Below are 20,844 nucleotides of genomic sequence, written 5' to 3'. Positions count from 1 at the left end.
TGGGTTGTTACCACTGACTTCTTAAAGCTTTTTTTTTTAAATTGCATTTGGTTGTACTTAATTCCTTTAAATGTGCATTCAAGAATACTTAGCAACAGTTGTTAACTTAATGAAAAGTGCAAACAGTTTGCAGGCAAATTAACAATACTGAGAAAGTTAACACCCTTCTAGCTTTCCCAATTTCATTTACATTCCTTTATCATAAATGTTCATCATATAAACTACCTCAGAGATAAGAGGTTTAGCAAGAGCATGGGAATACACTTAAAATAAAGGTTGTTGCCTCAAATGAGGCAGTGGGGGCACGTTCTGTATTTGAAAATATATTTTAGTAAAATTAGCCTTCATTTTTTTTGTTTTCCTTTCTAGCTCCTTTCTGATGCAATCAAGTCTTTTCAGTAAGACGTGCTGTTTTAAGTCCTAAGTAGAAACGAGAATTGGTTCAGATAGTAATCTGTAGTCATAGATCATAGTAATCTTAGTCATAGAAACTATAATAGAAGAGGGTTCAGTTACTGTGGAAGACAGGTACTGAGCTGTTATATTGACACTGAACATAAAGGATTCTAAAAGGCAGAATATCTTGGAAATACTTAAATATAAATCTAAACTTCTGCTTTTGAACTCTAAAGAATATTCTTAAAGCATAAGTGGAGCATGGTATGGTGATTCCTGGGTTAATACCCCCTTACAATGGTGCAGTGCTTTGCAGATGTCTTTCTAGGTTAGGCACAAAACCATAATATCCAGCTGGGCTGGGCTTTGCCTATCACTGTGTGGAATTTCTGTACCGCTCTCTTGACACTTGCGTGACTAATGATAGTTTTGGGTAGCATGTACAACTTTAAACTGGAGATGAAGCAAAAGGGCAAAAGTAACTTAGAAAGATTAATTGTAGCTTCAAGAAGTTATTCAGGCCAAAAAATACACTTCCATTTTCCAAAACTTCTTTTTTCTTTTTTTTTTTTTTTTTTTTAAACTGGAATTTTCTGTTGGGCAGTAGGAAAGAAAGTGATTTGCAAGATTAGGATGCTGCTTTTGGACCTGTACTAAAACGTGCTGCTTGAGATCGAAATAAAGTTTGACAGTTTTTTAGTGACATACAGGGCTTACTGTGGTCACCACGGTATAAATGGGAAGGAATGGGCATATTTCAGAGAAGGAAAGCTAATTCTCAGTATTGCTGATGAAGCCAAATGTAGAGAGAGTGCTGGAGAACGGAGAACTGGGTATTTGGGGAATGGAGTCAGGACAATAGTTTTGGTTCAGGCTCTGGGCTTTTAGCCTCAGATGCATTTGTTTTCAGAGCAGCTGGGCTGTATCATCTGCATCTTCAGTGGAGGGCTGGAGCAGAGGAGAGATGTTTTAAGAAAAGTTCCTGTATTTCTAAACTACATTGGGAGCTTTGTGGTAAACAAATAATAAATATAATCACTTTTATGTTGTGATAGGGTTTGCTCAGCATGGATTTGCAGCGGAGAATCATGCCCTTCTCATGTTAGAATTTTGAATGTTTATGATAAAATACTTGGCTTGTTCACTTACAAAGGAAACTCTGTGTGGCTGTGTACTCTTTCCTTTTTTCTTTTTTAACAGTAGGAATTGGCACACACCTTCCTTGTATAAAAAGTTGCTATATGCATAACACGGATTTGTCTCAGGTGGTTAGTTTATAGCCTTTTCATCGCTTGCTCTGCCAATCCTGGGTTGCTGTACTTCCACACCGGCAGAGCTCCCCTTTAGGAGTTTGATGCAAGACCGCTAGTATTTCTCTTGGTGTTGACATGTTCATGCATCCCCAGCTATACAGTAGGGTAGCTGTATTAAAGCAAGTTCACACAGTTCACGTCTGAGCACTTATCTTTTCTCATCCTTTGAAATTACAGTGACCACTTCGATGTGGCAGAAAGGCAGAATTCTAGCTATGGTATTTGTATGTGATACTTTCTGATGCATCCATACATGTTTAAGCTATTAGCTTATCATTCACAGCACACTTTGTACAAAAAAAAGCTCTCCTCAAGATACCACATTCTCCCCCGAGTGGCACTTGGAGACTTATTCCATCTTTCTGTGTTATTTACTTGTCTGTCTGTCTCTGTTTTCTGTTTCATTTAATCTCAAAACACTGCATCAGTTAGCAGTAGTTTTTCAGTGCAGAAAACAAATTCTGAACTGAAGTGTCTTTATGTCAAGGTACTCTGACATAACAGGAGCTTGTGAGTAGCCAGGTTTAAATCTAGGTTTTCTTGAAAGGGACAGAATGGGGAAGATGCTCTTAGAAGCAGCATTTAGCTGCTTTTAGAAGGGCAACTAGTCTATAGTGAAGAAGAAAATAAGTACTAGCTCTGTTCTCATACCAGGCTCTTCAGTGAAATTAGAGTTGTCAGTCAGTAGCAGCAGAGGAATAAGAAATAATCTACTAACTGAGGCAGTATGTCTGAGGAAACAGAAGGGAAGCAAATGCATGGGTAGAAAACCAAGTGATGCACAGAAAGAAAATGAGTGCCCTCTTTCATGAAAGGGCTTTTTATTGTGGAAACAAAACTAGATTCTTTCTGTTGAAGGAGTATAATAGTTTGTTTAAAACTACATTTCATGATCATTTTGCTAATTATTCACCCAGATAAAAGCCTACTTGTTTTTTTAATTCTTGTTTCTTGAGTAGATTTGCCTTTATATATAAGCAAACTTTTTTTCAAGCTTGTGTTGCCTGCTTAATTACTATCCCCTGAAAATAGATTGAAAACTGTTGCAGAATTAACAGTACTGCTTTCTTGTCCCCCATAGGCTTCTAGCAGACTCTTACATCATGATGAAGCAAGTGACATGTTTCTTACTCCTCCTTGCTTGGATAAGCACTTGATATTACTCATAATGTTTCATAAATTTAGATCCCTTACGTATTTTCTGGCATGCTCACACAGGAAAGTAGTTTGCGCTGTTTAGGAGCGGGGAGGATGGTGTAAATTGTGAAGCAAAGAAGATTCCCAAAGAGGCGTCTGTCAGGGGAGCTGCGGAACATACCTGTACCAGTGATGGGACTGTCATGTACTAGATGTCCTGCCATGTTTAGAGATCAAAACTAATAACTGAAAGTCAAGAGGTGGTGAGACTGATAATAGCATTAGATATTTACAGCAAGATAAGTTAATTTTGTCAGTTTGGGGTGGTTTGCTCTTTTTAACACTTAAGGACTGTAAAATCATGTTATAGTGACTTAATTTAAAGGTCATAAGTATAGACTGAAGTGGCAAGGTCTGTATTCCAGTTCTTATAGGGAAAGATATGTAATTGTTTTTTTCTTACTTAGTAACAGCTAAAAAGCAAATGGGACTGTAATTACAGGGTTTTAGTAGAAACTGTCACATGCCTGCAGAGAGTATAAGAAAATCTGTTAACTGCTATAATCTTGCCATCCTGTAGATGACTTTTCAGAGCCTGCTTCTTTTTATGTATGTTTGTGTCTGTCAACCCCAGTACATCCTTGCTGTCTCTTTTTCCTAAGGCATTCAAACTAGAACTGGAAAAGGTGGAAAAACTTCACTCAGATGAAAACAGTAAAGAAGGCCAAAAGGATATGATCACTGCTAGTGTGTACTTTGGGGAACGTATACCTGGGAGGGTGAGAATGTGTGAGCTAAAGGGCAATATTTGCACAAGAACAGGTGGATATAAGGTAGATGTGAATAAAGTCAGACCTGTTTTTAGAAAAGGATAGCAATCTAACTCCTTTTAGATGGAGCTCAGTTACCTTTAAGAAAAGGGAATATGTAGAGTTTGTGATCACAGGGACCCAGATCTTGTGTTCCCTTTTGCTCATGTGTGTCAATGAGTGCCGTTACTGATATACAGGGCGGGGGCTGGTGAAGTACCTCCATCTTCCTTGTCACTGATCGTAACGTAAGTTCTCTGCTTCTGCAAGAGAGCTGTTGTGAAAAAGACGCTTGCTTACCCACTGTGTTCTCTGGGAACTTGTTGCAAGAAAGTACGGAAGAATATCCACTTTCGTTAGTCAGAGACTGAGCCCCGGAACTTTGTTATCCCGAGTGCTAAAGGTAGTTTAATAAATTTAATACTATCTGGAATCTTGCTCTTGTTTCCCTGCTGGGAGGACCTAGTCGAACCCTGCCACAGTGCAATCTCCACCAAGGTTGTAGCAGCCCCTGGCTGACAGGGCTCAATGATTCAGACATTGAGAGATGAGTTTTGCTGAAGTCTATTTCCATCATCTTTATTTGGACCTGGTGCTCTTCAGTAGTTTGCTAGACTGTTTGTGTTAGTGTGGCTTTCAGAACTGACTGACAGCACCTGTAAAAGTGATATTCTGAACCTTCACAGAAGGCACGGACATGCTGTACCTGCAAGGGGTACCTTTTCCCATCCTCCTAGGAGGGACAGAGCCATAACCTAGCTGCATGATATTAGATTTATCTCTGTTTTCTTGGTCAGATCCTGGAGAAATAAGCCAAGGTCCAATTGTTATATGTTTTTCTAATTGTTAAATTATTTCCTTAATCAAGAAGAAATTTCAGCAGAGAAGCAACTGTGGACTAACCAGATTTGTCCTAGGTGACTGACCATATCTAATCAGGACTTTGCAGTCACTGGGGCAGAGAATTATTTATTTTATGTGTGCACACAGCATGTTTTTTTTTTGTCGTTGTCATCCTTTTAATGTTCATTTTCTGTTTTGTTAGTTGATGTTATCTATAGCTCTTTAAAGGATAAAGGTGAAGCTGCAGAAGCTGGTGTCTTAAGATCGTGCCATTATTGCATTTATTTGTTCCTTACTCCTTGCTAAATCCTACTTGGCTATCCAAGAGTGATCTGCCATTGCTATTGCACACAGCTGTCTGGTGTCATAAGTCTGTGCAGTGCTAGTAGAGATGTTATAACACCATGTCCGTAAGAGAACAGGATGTTGTTTGCTCCTCGTACAGGAACATGAAGGGGAGCTGGCTGCTTTAGTCTTTAGCAGACTGCAAAAATTAAATGAGACTGTTTACGCAATGAGGGCGTTGGGAAACGTACGGTGACAGTATTTAGGTTTAGATGAGTTATTGGCCTATTATGTTTTCACAACATAGCAGATAATTCCCTGGCATGTTCTCTGTGTTTCTGCTGTTGCAGTTGTTCTGCGGTCAATCTGTGCCATGTATGCTATTAATAATAGCAATTTGAGGAATATGGGTTATCTGGAGCTTCCTTCTGCCCCTCGTTGCATTGAGTCTAGTAGGTCTCAACTCCTTCGGTAGACTGGTGATACTTTTTCCAGTGGTGGGAGTTATCTTCCGTGTCTGATACAGTTCTGTTCTTTAGATCATCTGATTCTTGGTGCCAGGATGTCAGCATTGACTTTTTTGGTATATTTGATTTTTCTAAAATACTGGTAGCTTTACTTTGTCTAAAATGTCTGGAAACCTTGTCAGCTGAGTACTATTGTGGAGCTGCCATGTGTGACCAAAAAAAGGCTGTATTTCAGAAGAGAATCCTCTGCTGAAACTTTTAGCCATGTCTTCTAGTGTTCTCAAGCCTAATAGTGGAGCTTGATAATAACTTAACAATAGTGTACTGTTAAAGTAAAATAGCCTATTCTCCTACACAAACATACAACTTTCTTCTGAACATCATGTGGCTCTGACTGCGAGATGAGGAGAAAGTCTGAAAAAGGAGCAACTCTTGTTGGACGGGAGTTGCTTTGTTGCAGTCAGACAATGCGAAAGGATTTTAGATACTTTTAGGTCTGCAGAGATAAGGTAGCCTCTAATTGTTAGAAAGTTGCAACCTGAAATGATCTTAGCATGCAGCGTTATAATTGATACTGGCATAGAGGGAGGTTGGAGATAGAAGCAGAACAAATAGATCACATATCCTTTGCCTTGGATGATTTAAAGATTTGTATTATTCTTTTTGTAAGAGCTAAGAGTAAACTTAGGAAGAAATGTATATCAAAAGCTGAATATGCCTACTGAGAAGGATGGCTTTGCACTGAAGGTAATTTTGTCTGCACTGAAGATAATTTTCTACTCCTCAATCTCATCCTGAGTTTGAGAGACTTATTGCTCATTAGTCAGACGACTGTATGAAGGACTGAAGGCTTTTTTCCTCTTGTTTCCAGGAGTGAAGGATGGAATAGCCGCATAGAAATGGGTAGCCTGGTGACTTCTTGCCTGGGGTTCACTTGCCAACATTTTTTCACTTTCTGTTATTATCGTTCAAGTGTTTGTACTTATGGACTTAGCTGAATGCTTGCTTTTGTGATGCACTAGCCTTGGGGGCAAACGGATGTCCAAAGTGGCAAATGAAAGAGCTTTGAGTTACTTGATGTGATATATTCCAGCCTTGAGAAACTTACTTGGCCTGTCTAAATATTTTGCTCTGTGGATTGGTTTTTTGAGTTCATTGTTCTAATTAATTAATGTGTTTTGCTTGTTGCATTTCATTTAATTTTGAAGGTGATAATTTTATCTTTTCTTTGGATTAATTTAAAAAATGTTCTTCCATATAGGACACAGTTTAGGCTATGGCTTTGTGAACTATGTGACTGCAAAAGATGCTGAAAGAGCAATAAACACACTGAATGGTCTCAGACTCCAGTCAAAAACCATCAAGGTAGGATGTACAGGTTCTTCAGTCTTCTCTGAAAATGGCATTGTAATAAACTTGTAACGTATTTTGAATGCTAATTCATTCTGGTGGTAAGCTTTTTGCTCTTCAAGAAAGGTTGAATGTGAAAGACAAATAATGAAATGAACTATTAAGCTGCTCAGGGTTTGTAACAGCTTTGTATTCAAAGATTCTCTTTTTTCCTTTTCCGCCATTTTTAGAGCAGTAGGTAAGATTATTCCGAATTGTTGCCCAGCTTTGGGACTCATGTACTTCTTGGAGGCTTGACAATTTCTGTGCTTTAAATCATAGAAAGTGGGTGCATGTATACTACTAACATATCAATGAGTACTCTGTGTCTTGGAAATAGTATCATTAAATGATGCTTACATCTTTCTCTAATAGCACAAATTAAGATAGAAAATTGCACTCCGGCTTGTAAATTCTCTTTAGCGGGCTTTTAAAAATATTTTAAATACACAAGTTGTTGGTGTGAGCTGTGGTCACTAATAGGTCTGGTATCCAATTCAGAACTTCAGATGGGTTCTTCAGCATGTTTGTTTGTTGGAAACATCAGTATTGTCTATTGCTGTCCCTCCATAGCAATGCCCATCTATCCATCAGCTAAGCCCAAAATGAATGGAATTATATAGTGACGTGTTTCTCATTTCTTGTTCTGGCAATTTACCCCTATGGTCTACCCCTTCCCCTCTTCTGAACTCCAGTAGGAAAAGTGCCTGCATTGTTTAGCAGGGAAAGAATGCGAGTCACTCATGACAAAATAAATTACTTTTTCTATCTGCAGTCTGAAAATACCCTTTTTTTCCCTCCCCCCCCAAAGGTTTCCTATGCTCGTCCAAGTTCTGAAGTTATCAAAGATGCTAACTTATACATTAGTGGACTACCAAGGTCAATGACGCAAAAAGATGTAGAAGATATGTTTTCACGTTTTGGACGCATCATCAACTCGCGTGTGCTTGTGGATCAAACTACGGGTGAGTACTGTTGCATTAGCAACATAAGACTGTATATAGCACGTATATGTTTTTTCATAGGCTGCTGGTGTCCTAAATTAATTTAAGACTTTCACAAACTGATCATGACATCTGATGTTAACCACTGAAATAATGTTAATGGGATATGTTTTTCCTAATGTTTTTTTGAAGCACAGAATGACCTGCAGAGCCTCCTTTGCTAGGTTATGGTCTAAACCTCATAATGTATTCTGCTATTGGTTTTATCAGGCAAAGCTGCTTTTGCCAAATCTACTCTTGCTCTGAAACTTGATGTCAGTATAGTGACTAAGTACTGCAGTGCTTGCCTCTGGGCAAACAGTGTGCAGTCTGGAGGGCTAAAGTTACCTTTACTGTACACAAATACACCTATTATTCACAGGCAAATTTCAGCCCATAATTATATAAAAAATACCAATGTGTTTGTCTTTTGTGCCAACTTGAAATTCATTCACACAATTTCTTGGTATTTTAAAACATTTGAAGCCTCTCATAGTCCTTTTTTGTTACGGCTAACAAAAAGAATGAACTTCATACTCCTAGCACTGCCCTACTGAGTTTTCTGAATGTATTTTATTTTTTAAAACTGTGGGGGGGAGGTAAAAGTTGCTTAGTTAAGCACTCAGCTCAGGAGAGACCAAAGTTGAGGATTTCCTTTGTAATGTTAATTCTGACTCAGTGTTGCAATGTGTTTTCAGAGTTTTAATTTCTTTCTTATTTCAAACTATGTAACTGAACAGTATGGCTTATCCTGCAACCTGATATGTTCTCCATGTTTCCAACAGCCCATAAGTCATGTATAAATGTGGAAAGGACTTTTACAAATACTCTTTTTCATGATTATGCACATGCTATATTAGAACAGATGATCTAATTCTAAAAATTTCACACTTATCACTCATATACAGTAATATATAAATTTATTTGTGGTGTGCAGGCAGCTGCTTTCATGCTTTTTGAGAAATCTACCCTACTATAGAGTAGGCCATCAGCAACTCTTGGTGGGATTGTTCTGACTAAATGTTAAGGACTACAACATTAAGTTTCTATGTCGAAGCTAGTTCCCTGGTGTAGGCATCTACTGGAGTGTTTTGATTTGGTCAAATGAACTGTACCGTAAATGTCATTGCATGTAAAAGGCGTTTGAGGTGACTAGATCAGATCTAGATACCAACATTGTGCACAGCCTAAAGCTGAGTGAGGTAAATCCTATCCTTTTTTTTCTAGATGGAGCGGGATTCATTTTGTCTAACTTAAATATCCATATGGGTCTAGTTACCTAGGCCCCAACTATGGTCAGAATCAAGAAAAAAACTTCTAGAGCACAGTGAATAGATATTAAAATAAGTGTCCAAAATAGTCACTAAAATAAGTGTCCAAAATAGTCTGTCTTTGCTGGCTGCAGTGGAGTCTGGACAGCTAGCGTCTGTCCTTATGACAGAGCTGTAAAATGAGATGGCAGAAGTCATACAATTAAAGTCTCTCCAGGAGTAATTTAGTTTTCATTGAGTGTGCTGACACATGATGCTGTCTAATTTGGTGTCAGCTGTGGAAATGACAACTTGGAATATACAGCTTGCTTTCAGTTGAACTTAATTATATATTGTTTGAACATGTTCTGTTTAGATTGTGAAGTTTAATCATGCGTGTATAGCCTGGCTTTCCCTTCCCTTCAAATATGTCTCCAGGCCTTTGCTTAAAAACAAGTTTCATATCAAGCTCTTGGCCCAACTGGGACAAATTGCATTTGTGCTTTTGGATGTACCCTCTCAGCAGAGGTTCTCTAGCTTTTTGAGAACTAGTCAGTCAAAATACATACATTCTTCAGTATTTATATTTTAAATGAACACTATGGTAGGTCAAATGAGAAGTACTACGATCAACAGCATGGGAAGTGGAGAAGTAAGAGTATGGTGGGTGTGTACTTCTGCCCTGGCAAAGAATGGCTAACCTCAATGGTGTTGGAGCATGTAACAAAATTAGAGTGGATTGGACTGGCTGATCTGGTCCAGCCTCCTGTTCTGAACGTAACCAGCAAGAAGTACAAAATGGAATAATTTATTCATAGGTTAACCCCTTTTCAGATCTTGTTGGAAACACCAGTTTCAGAGCTGGTGCTACCACATGGGGTCTTCTGCTCGGCAAAGACTACATCTCAAAGCTCTGCAGTTGTTTTCTTCGAAAAATGCAGTGGCTTAGGAAACAGGCTTTCTCTGTCTGCCTCCACATACCTAACAGCTTGTGATAAACAAGGCAGGTTGCCGTTTATGAAAGTTGTCCTAATGCCCCAAATGGAAATATGTATTTCCTATAGACAGTTTTGGGGGGCAAGATATAACTTTGTATTTCCTTCTGTTTGCTCACTTCATAAGCAGGAATATGTTATGTTGTGTTTCCTCCCATTAAAATACAGGAAATAACAAACTCTGCTGTTTATGATAGCTTTTTCAAAACTTACTTTGAATGAATGCTTAAGTCAAACACAGAATGTGAAGGAAAAAAAAATCTGATAAGAGAGATCTTTTACCTCAGTCAAAAGGATAACAAAATCCAGTGGCTGGGATCTGGAACTAGAAACAAGATACAGGTGTTTGATTATGTCAGGTGTGTAGGCGTGTAATTGTTTCAATATAGTTACCAAGGGAAGAGGTGATTTTTAATCAGTACTTAATGAATTAAAAATAAGGTACCAGACAGCCAGAAATAATGGGCATGATGCAGCTGAAATTGATATCTTCATTACACAAGTTAAATTATGTTATTAGAATGATCCCTTCTTGTCTTAATCTATGAACCAGTGTGCCATCAGCATGGATCCATCTTATGTTTGGAAAATCAGTGTCAATCTTATGTTTACACATGTTTTCAGGGATAAAATAATCAAAGCTAAGGGGTTTTGTTTTGTTTTTAACTGAGTGAAACTCGAGATTCTTTTTGAGATTTCATTTATAATTTTTTTGTTAATGGCAATGTCAATCATTGATGGTTTTCCTGGAATTCTACCGCATTTTATTTAACTACATTATAGAAGTGTTTTAGTCACTGTGGTTGTAGCTGAAATGAATGTGTTAATTTGTCTTTTGTTTCTTAATTTTGCACTTTATCCTCTAGCTACTGAAGAACCATTAGTAAATGTTGAGAACTTGAAAGCTGTGACCATAGATATATTTAACTTTTTGTTTTTTTGCTTTCAGAATTATTTTGATTTTATCCTGAACTTCATTTTTTATTTATTTATTTTTTTTATTGGTTTGGTTAAAAGGTTTGTCCAGAGGGGTCGCATTTATCCGGTTTGACAAAAGGTCAGAAGCAGAAGAGGCAATTACAAATTTCAATGGTCACAAACCCCCAGGTTCCTCCGAACCCATTACAGTGAAGTTTGCAGCCAATCCTAACCAGAACAAAAATGTGGCACTGTTATCGCAGCTGTGTCATTCACCAGCTAGACGATTTGGAGGGCCAGTTCATCACCAGGCGCAAAGATTCAGGTAGGTTAGGAAGAATAATCTGTTTAAGGCTGTACTGCTATTCCCATGTCCATGTGGGAAATTGTACTGTTGCAGCTGTGCAGTAATATCTTCATTGCAGCATGTGTGAATGAATACGTAGTGCACTGTATGTCCTACAGTGTTATGTAAATAAATTGTTGAATTAAAAGACAATTAAAGCAAAATTTTACTTGTAAAACTTATATTGAAGTTAATCATGTAAAGGTACACTACAGTGTCTATTTCTACAATTCAGTATGTCATGAGACGGTAGGAAGTAGCAGATTCCGGATGGGTATTCGTAGATGCCTGTCTCAACAGATCCCCATTCTGTAGTCCATATATCTGAATGCAGATATAATTTGGCAACTTTAATTAAAAGCTCTGACCCATTGGTTCCAGCAGGGGGGTGTCCTAGTAAGTTAGGAAAATCATATGTCTGATTAAGAGTTTCCATGGGATTTCTGTCTCTATCTTCAGCTGTACAATGCTCTTTCCTAGAGTCCTCTTAAGTTCAGTAAGTTTATTGGGTAATTACTACACATTGTTTGCCTCCAGAGCTCTGGAAGATATTGTGTATTTTGCCTTTGAGAATTGCCTTAGTTGCTTTGAATTTGAATAGCCTGAATTTGAATTGCCTTAGTTGCTTAAAGAAAGGTGTTGAAGCTAGTTGAACTGTGCCTCTGAACAATGCAGTGTATTTACTGTCTTGCAAATAAGTAATTGGCTCTGTTATGAGGTGAGTACATAAGAGCTTTTGAGAGTAGTGATACCCTGTTGAGAACTGACATTTATTTTGGTCTCCTCTGAGGTATTCAGGTAGCTCAGCATAAACTGGACTAAAAACCCAAGCTAGAATTTTCAGTCTTTGCAGTGCCGCTGTTCCAGTATTGCCATGACCAGGCCATACTGCTTTAGTGTAGCATTTTAAAGACAGATGGGCATAACATGTCTTCAATAAGAATGAGAACTCTCTACAGTCATCTGTTCTACAGTAAGCATAAGAGAAAGATATACTGTAAAGGTGATTGAACACTGGAACAGGTTGCCAAGAGAGATTATGGAGTCTCCATCCTTGGACATAACCTGTCTGGACACAGTACTGAGTGATCTGCTCTAGTTGAATGTGCTCTGAGCGCAGGGTTGGATTAGGTGATCTTCAATGGTCCCTGCCAACCTCAACTACTCTGAGAGCTTGTGATGCTATTCTGCTCTTCTCCAGCCATATTTAATGCAAGCAGCTCCTCAAATGAGATCTTGTTTCCTTGAAGCACTCACCCAGATCACTGCGCCCAAATCATTCTAAGGCATGCTAAGAAATGAACTTTTGGTGGTTAGGTGAACCATTTAAAATCTCATACCTTTATATTCTGTGTCAGCTAGAGGCTTTTTCAGTGTCCCAGTCCTAATTAAATCTTGAGGCTAATGTCTCTCATATTTTCATTCTTAATGTAACTGGATGTTCCCAGTATCATTCCTCCCCTTAAAATTTTTAGCAGAACTAGGGTTCATTGTAATAAGCAGTACAAAGAGTGTTCACATTCATAATTAAGATCCCAAATAACTTTAATTCTGTCCTGTAATGATTGCTTAGTTAAAGTGAAAGTATGATTAATATATATTAATGTTTATAGTTGCAGATGAAAATAATTTAAATGACAAATTTGTTCATAGTTCTTCTCTCGTACAATTAAGAGCGGTATTAAGGTTATTTGTGTGCTTTCACTGTTTTTGTGGACATGAGTTTTCACAAGTGGGAATAGTAGAATATATATGTTCTGTCTCTTTCTGCCCTGTTCTCTTTTTTTAGTAATGATGTCCACTCAAATTGTCTCATCCCAATGCTCATTTGCTGGCACTTTCTGACCAACTTCTGCTCCTAGTTGAGAAGAGCAGAGCTACAGGTTTGCTAATGGAGAAGGAGCTGAAGATTTTTAGGTACCAGAGACTGGTAGAGGTAATAGCAGCAGAATTTTGGGTTAAGCCATCCTGTTATGAATATATTACGGAGACAGGGTTAGGCTGTAGCAATTGACCTGAAGACAAAAACAGTCTATCCCTTCTGGTGTCTTGTCAGATTCGTAAGGATTTTAACCGTTTTAAGACTCTTTTCAGTCACACACTTGCACATGTACACACATGTATGCACGTGCCTGTGCAACACATGCGTCATCCCACAACCCTTTTTCTTCCCTTCCCTCATTTGGTGTTAACTGCAAATTTTACTAGTGAGCCTTTCATAAAGGATGTTGAACTTAATGAGTTATGATCACTTATGTTGTGGTAAAGCTTAGGAATCTTGGCTTGGACCAAGTCTTGTTTGTTCTACGTAGCAGACAAAACATAATGAAAGGATAAGCTGCTTCCAAAGAGCTCACAGTCTATACAAATTACAGTTGCAGTCACTGCTGCGTAGAGGTTGGACTACTTAAGCTGGCATCTTGATTACTCTCCATCTAGTTCCATCATCTCCCTGTAAGTCCAGGATTAAGCCTTTAGTATCTCTAATTTGTAATTATTAATTTCCCACAGCTATGACTCAGACCCTTTGTTCAGTATTCTGTTAATCCTCCCCTGTTCCCATGGTATTTATGGTTTATGCTTCACATCAGGAGCTGCTCTTAACGTCCTGTCCCACTGAAACATAGAGCTGGCTTGCTGATTCTCATACGTGGTCTGAAAGCTTCCCTGTTTCCATCTGTAAGGAATGACACTGCAACATGGGACTGTTTGGAGGATAGATGAAAACATCTGGGGCAAGGGTGTCTTTTGAAATTAAGATTTCTTCACTGCAAAACAGCAAAGCAGATCTTTAGGTGCTGAACTCCACTGAAATAAGAGGCTCATAAAATTTGAGAATCTGGCCCAAGGACCCTAAAAGGTCCAGCACTTTTACAATTCACTGAGAATGTTATGCCAGAAGTAGTTTTTTTCAAGTCTTGAAAGTTATTCCCAGTTCAGCTGGTTTTGCTTTCAGACTTGCTCAGAGTTGGATCCTCTTCCTCCTTGCTTTAATGGGCAAGAGTCTATGAATTAACTCCAGAATGCATGAAGGGGGAGATGTTATTTATTGATAATTCTTTGATCAAGGGGAAATGTGAGAAGAGTCTAGAGTATGTAACCTTATGGTGCTAGGTAACATGGAGGATTTTGCAGGTTTAAGGGTCTTAAACCACTGAGGTGAAACAGTTAGGAACACTGGTTCTGAGGGCTAGCTAGTATTTCCATATAGCCTGCAAACTCCATGGAAACCCTCGAACTGCCAAAGGTATTAATATTTGGACAACTCCCAAGCATTTATTTTGTTTCACTGAGTGAAACAAAGTTTACATTTTTATCTTTCAAGCCAATTTGTAATTATTTTGGATGCAGCCTGTCTGGGTTGGGGAGCTGATAGAGAATATTACTTCCTTCCAAAGCAGTGTTTCATCAAAGCTCAAGAAGAGTATGGTAGTGCACACTCTTACTTCATTTGCTGGTACTCTCTGATATGTGGCAGTTTGATTAAATATTATTTCAGGCCTAAAGTTTGCATCCATTATTTCTCAACAAGACCTGCCTGATAAACAGTAATTGTTTCTGTCTGTATCTGGGTATGAAAAAATAGCAACGTTATGGGAAAATAGTGGATGTAACCAGGGTTAGCTTAGATGAGCTCCTTTTCTTTGTGGAGCCATTTGAAAAAAAAAAAAAAAAAAAAAAAGGATGTCAAGCTCATGTGAAAAGGCAACATAGGCTAATATTAAATGTCATTAGTGCTTATTAGCATTACATAAGCTGTGGGATTGCTCCCACCTGTGATGCTGTATATAGTTCTTCTCAGATTGCAGTGAAGAATTCTGCAAAAAAGAACTTACAGGACTTCCATAGAACTAAAAATAAATTGTCTTAGGAATGTCGCTTCTGAGGTGATGTGCTTTGGTGTGTTAAAATAATCCCAAAAATCTATTAAATGAAGCAATAATAGTCTGTCTCTAACAGGTAGAGCGAAGGGCATTCATATAAATGAAAAGCTTACAAATAAATTGTTTACACTGTATTAACAATGTCACAAGATGTTGGAGCTTTCAGGTTAGCATGACTTAAAAGAACCACCCACAAATAAAATCTTCTACAGATGCTTAATGAGGATTGAAAAAGCAAGGGTGAGGGAGGCAATAAAATATAAGTACACCAAAAATGAGGGCACCAGCAGTAAGTGTGATGAGGCTGAGATTATCCAAATCACAATATTCATGGCATATTTTCTAATTTTTTATGAAGTATCTTGCATCTGCGTGGGTTTTAGTGTTGTTGGCCCAAGTCAAAAACAAATCCCTTAAACATTCTATGTAATCACGGCTTTCCAAAGGCCATCTTAAATTTGCCTGTTCAAAAATAAATAAATAAAAATCTCATGCTGGCAGGCAATAAGGTATTGTGTGTCAGCTACTCTGTGTGCCTGGCCATGTGCAGGCTGTTACCTCCAAGCTGACTGAGAGACCTTATGTCCCTCCGCTTACGAAGGCTCTCAGTCCAGCGTAAGCATAGCGGATATGTATCAGATCAGCAGTTTTGCCACAGGAGGTTGCTGTACTTGTCATGTGGGTGTTCTCACTCATGCCAGAGGTCTGGAACAGCGTCCTATATGATGCTTCTGGGTGGGTGCAAGTCTAAACCTAAATCTAGCCTTCCACATAGTCTTAATCCTGCAGCAATTTTGCTGACATTTTTGCAAGTGTTTTTTTTTTTTTTTTTTTTGATTACTGCTTTTTAACCAAACAAACCTTTGTGAGAGGCAGCTTTTTTCATGTAAACATGAAAAATATAGGTCCATTTTAGCATCACATTAGATCTGGATAAATATATGTGATAAGGTATTTCCCATGCAAGTATGCTAGGAAAACAAACCACTGGGCTGCTTATAAGAATTCTGTAAGGCAAGTATGGGGAGCTTGTACATGAACCTATCAATGTTATTGGCCTTATTTTTCTATAGCAGGGCTTGTTTGCTTCTGTATATATGCTTTATATATTCTGAATGTATGCTTTTTTCAGAATGTCTTTTCTAGCCTTTTAGGAGTGTCTTCACCCTGTGCTGTGTTTTTGTAAACCTCTCTTTCCCTGTTGGTTTATGCAGAAAATTAGTTCCACTTGCTTTTGTGTAGTCAGTGTCATGGCATAATTGTAAGCATTTTTAATCTGAGGGGCTCTGACATGGATAAATGTGAAACAGAACAGGCGATATGTAGCAATTTGTTTCTGTTAACAGCATATATGGTAACTTGTATGCTGCAGAGAAAACATGAAGTGATCTGAAATAATTTCCTCAAAGAGGAGTGACCTAGCCTGCATTTGGGCAGAATAGAGCACGAATATAGACAATTATAATTATGAAGCACTAGTATGGGAAGAGTAACATTTTTGTGATCAAAGTGAAAAGAGTGGGCAATCTGTCTGAAAATTAGTGTTTTCAGAGAACAGAGGTACTTGCTGTTTAAAATCATTTTGCCTCTAACAGGCATTTTAAGTTTGTTGCTCTTCTGCTTTCAACCCCCACCTCCTCTTCTGCGAGTGTTTTCAGCCCTTGATGCACTACATATCTGGGCTTGTGGGTAGAGCCTGAGGCTTTATGGCAAGCAGGTTCAGCACCACACTGACTGCTGGAACCAACATCACGCAGTTCTGAGCTTAGTGATTTTCTGCTACCCGTACATGTGAGCAGGAACCAAGATTGGTGATCTGTTGAGATGAAAATCTTCAAAGTATGGATTACGATAAATGGATCTTATTAGATCATTACTCAAAAAGGAAGAAATTAAAAAGCTGGTGTCTGTCAGAAAAACAAGCATATAAAGCATGCAAACACAAGAACATTTTATTTAAATGCAAAATAAATAATAAATAAGACATCACATAATCATCAGCTCACATGGGTCAGTGCGTTTCATTCACATTCTGATACTCTTAACTGCTTTTTCAGTTTTACTGTAGTTCAAGGATTCCCAAACTTGGATTTGCTTGGGGCTGGCCATCAGTGGCAGCAGCAGTGAGTATGTGCAGCGTGAGCTCAGGTGTGTCTGCACTGCGCTCTCCAGATGCCGGGGCTGATAGTCAGGCTGACTCCAGCCTGGCTGAGCCAGGCTCTGGCCGACTCCAGGCAGAGCGCGATGGAGGGGAAGGTGTCTGTACCACCAGGCTCCCCCTGCCCTGGGTACAGGAGGGTTTATCAGCTCAGGTATCCAGGGAAATGAGCTCTCTTGGAGCACCAGAGAGCCTGGGGTGGGGGAGACGAGGACTGAGGGGTCCTCTGGTGTGAGTGCATTTACCCCAGTACCCCACCGAACCTGAGCCAATGTCCCTGTGTATGTGTGTGTGCTGCCGCAGCTGTGCTCCCTTCCCTTCTGATACACTTTGCCTTTAACCCTCGCATCTATGTAAAGACAACAGCAGCTCCTAGCTTTAGGCAGGGCAGGAAGAAGCCACAGTGGGAAGTGTTTGGCGCTTAATGCAGTGTTCACTGCCCAGACATCCATTCCCTGTTTTCTCCAGGTCAGCAGAGAATCAGGAACTGCCACCGCCATGTTCTTGGCAGAAAGCAGCACGTGTACCGCTTTTAAGTGGTTTGCATATCACCAGTGGTACACCACAGTTTGGGAACCCCTGGTATAGTATAATTATATTTCTACAATCATGTGACCTCACATTTTTAAATAATACCTAAGCACAAGGGATCAAATTGAGTTTTTTTTTAACCTTAACTTTCACATTTCCTGAACTTTGAGTGCTTAGCTTGTGCAACCATAATATTGCATTAAAATATTCTAAAGCTTTGAATTTCTAGGACAGAGCCCAGAAATAGAAGAATAAAGGGGAATTAGAAATGTGGGTTATAGGAGGGGAAACAAATAATACAAAGCAAGACACAAAAAGGAGAACTTTGGGGTTTTGTTATTCAGAAATATTGCTGGGGTACTATTGTTGGAGGCTGGATTTGGGAAGAGTGGGTAGGTGATTTAAACAGCATAGTTCAGTAAAGTTGGGTAAGTTTTCCTAGTATAAAGTTGGTGTAAAAAGGATAAAAAGAACGCTGCACCTGCTTAAATTATAAAACTGGCTACTTAAATGTTTTGCTATTTTTATATTTAGAAGTTACTGCAGTTAGAATATCTGCATAACAGGTATTTTAAGCAAAATAAACTAAAATTTAAATTCTGTAGGTAGAGATACAGGGCACCCCAGCTACAGAGTTTTTACTGAGGAAGTGATAATATTTCCTTAGCTACCTAGTAGCTGGGGGTATGCCTGCCTGTGGCTGATTTAGTAGCCTGCTAGTACTGGGAGTGTTTGCCTGCACCTGCTGCCATATGGTAGAAAAGGGGGTTGGTTTTGTTCTGCTCTGCAAAAAAAAAAAAAAAAAAAAAAGGGGGGGGGGGCCACAAAAATGCTCCCTGCAAAAGAACCCGTTTGACTTAAGAGTCCCCAACGCAAGATGAGGAGGATATTGGATGAAAAGTCCTTGAGAGAAGTAAGTGGGAGATGCCTGAGGGTGGCTTGAAGCAAGCTAGGGGCCTCTGGGCAGGGGTGTCTGTTACTCTGCACTCGAGTAATTCTGTGTTGATGCCAGGGAGTGTTAACAGCATAGCTGAGTTTCAAAGATTGATCCGTGTCCCATGTGATGGTGATTACATAATCTTGCCTTGCAACTGTTCTGTTGCCTACCTGTTTCTAATTATAGTTCCCTATTGATAAAAGTGCTTGGAATATTTAACTTTTTTTTTTTCCTGGCAGCTGTCAATTTGATTGTCAATTTGAATGGGGAAACGTTTCTTTCTGGCGGTTTTGATGTCCATGTAGAAAATATTCATTCTCAGTTGCTTCCCATTCAAGTTAATTTGCTTAACTGAATTGAACTTTTACATGAAATATTGTGCTTTTTATTTGCTAGGTTCTCTCCTATGGGTGTAGATCACATGAGTGGGCTTTCTGGTGTAAATGTTCCAGGAAACGCATCTTCTGGCTGGTGTATCTTCATCTACAACCTTGGTCAAGATGCTGATGAGGGAATCCTCTGGCAGATGTTTGGCCCCTTTGGTGCGGTTACCAATGTGAAAGTTATTCGAGATTTCAACACCAACAAGTGCAAAGGTTTTGGTTTTGTGACCATGACAAACTATGAAGAAGCTGCAATGGCCATAGCAAGTCTTAATGGCTACCGCCTGGGGGACAAAATCTTACAGGTTTCCTTCAAAACCAACAAGTCCCACAAATAACTTGCTCGTGCTTTTTGTATGGAATAGATAATTGAGTGACAGAAGTTGAAACATTTTTGTTAGTGTAAAACTCATTTTGCGCCAATTTTCACAAGTGTTTGTCTTAGTCTAAATGAGAAGTGAAAAAGGTTTTATATTCTGGGATGCAACTGACATGTTCAAATGTTTGAAATCCCACAATGTTAGACCAATTTTAAGTTCCTTTAAGTTATTTCATTTAAAACATATTAAAAATCCCCTGAAATCTTAAGTAGATTGCATTAACTAGACCCTCTGGATGGTGGTAAAATTGAAGCATGCTTTCACTTATGAGACTAACATTTGTTCCATTGAATGTTGTCTGCAAAAACTGGAATTTTTTTAAAACTATCAGGCTGAATCCATTAGTTTTCTTGTTTTTTATGTTGTTGTTTTTTCCTCCCCATTCCCTTGATCTTCTCCTCTACCCCAGACTCAGTCGTATGGAAGAAAAGTTGAGAAATACTAATGTTTTAGTTGACAGTAAAATGCTTTATCAATTAATATTCATTGCTACGTATAGTTGAGGATTAGGCTTTATAAAGTTAAGGTCTTGTAAGTAGTAGCATGCCAGCATAACTTTTAACACCATTGATGAGGTAAGTTGCACACTGAACAGTGGCCAAGTTGTCAAATTAAAAGGTTTTAGAAATATTACTTTTAAAGCCCACTTTGTAATAGGAATGGACCAAAGAGTTTCAAAGAAACTCCGGGAAGATTTCAGAGTCAAAATGAAACTCCAAAAAAGTGTGAATATATGTTGCTACTTTATCAAACTGAATCTCTTCTGTCCAAATATTTAATGCATGGTGCACTACTTACTGGTACATTATAATGCAGCAAGATACTTACTCATTTTCAAAGATCATTATAGTTTGAATTCCTTTGGTAGTTCTATTTTGTAAAGAAAAAAACAGTTATAAACATTTGAGCATTGTATTTCTCGCATCCCTTCTAATGAGTGCTAGATTTTTCTATTTTAATAGGATTTTGTTTTGACGACTAGCTTTACTTATTGAACACTCAGCAGAAAAGTACTTACTTCTTGCAAGTTAGATATTAACAAAAAAAACCTTTGATTTGTAGATTGAAAGATTAATCCCCCAAGTTTTCTGCAGACTGCCTTGAAACTTTGAGTTGTTCTGTTTCTGTTAATTTTCTTTTGCTTTTTTGTGTTTTTTGTTTGTTTTTACTTTTGCATTTAAGAACATTAAATTTGATTTTGTTTTGCTCAAATTTTGTTTTGTTTTTTATTTTCTGTTATTTTTTTGCTAAGTATTGCACAAAGTGTCCAGCTTTCAATGAGTGTTGTTTTAAAGAACTGTAGTTTCTCTTCAAAAGTTTTAAGTTACTGCTTTGACAGATGAGTAGAAGAAAAAGGTTTGTGAAACAAGAGCTCTGCAACAAATCTGTCACATAGTTTCTATGTGCCACAGACTGATTTAATCCTACAGGTATTCTTAG

The 20,844-nt window shown here is 38.4% G+C and overlaps 1 protein-coding gene across 3 annotated transcripts in view; it reads left to right on the top strand.

The window, feature by feature from the left end:
* Positions 1–20,616, top strand: part of ELAVL1 (ELAV like RNA binding protein 1) — a 37,703-nt gene extending 17,087 nt beyond the window's left edge. For 2 of the 3 annotated variants that reach the window (XM_064497600.1, XM_064497601.1), the window contains 5 exons: positions 6,512–6,615; positions 7,451–7,604; positions 10,885–11,110; positions 17,642–17,755; positions 19,038–20,616. In XM_064497600.1, coding sequence (XP_064353670.1) covers positions 6,512–6,615; positions 7,451–7,604; positions 10,885–11,110; positions 17,642–17,755; positions 19,038–19,362 — 923 coding nt within the window. In that variant the 3' untranslated portion in view covers positions 19,363–20,616. The remainder of the gene's footprint in view (positions 1–6,511; positions 6,616–7,450; positions 7,605–10,884; positions 11,111–17,641; positions 17,756–19,037) is intronic. The other variant, XM_064497602.1, reaches the window with a different exon arrangement.
* Positions 20,617–20,844: the final 228 nt, after the last annotated feature.

The sequence above is a fragment of the Dromaius novaehollandiae genome, chromosome 25, assembly GCF_036370855.1.
Source record: "Dromaius novaehollandiae isolate bDroNov1 chromosome 25, bDroNov1.hap1, whole genome shotgun sequence".
Taxonomy (NCBI): domain Eukaryota; kingdom Metazoa; phylum Chordata; class Aves; order Casuariiformes; family Dromaiidae; genus Dromaius; species Dromaius novaehollandiae.
This window is presented reverse-complemented; position numbering and strand designations above follow the sequence as displayed.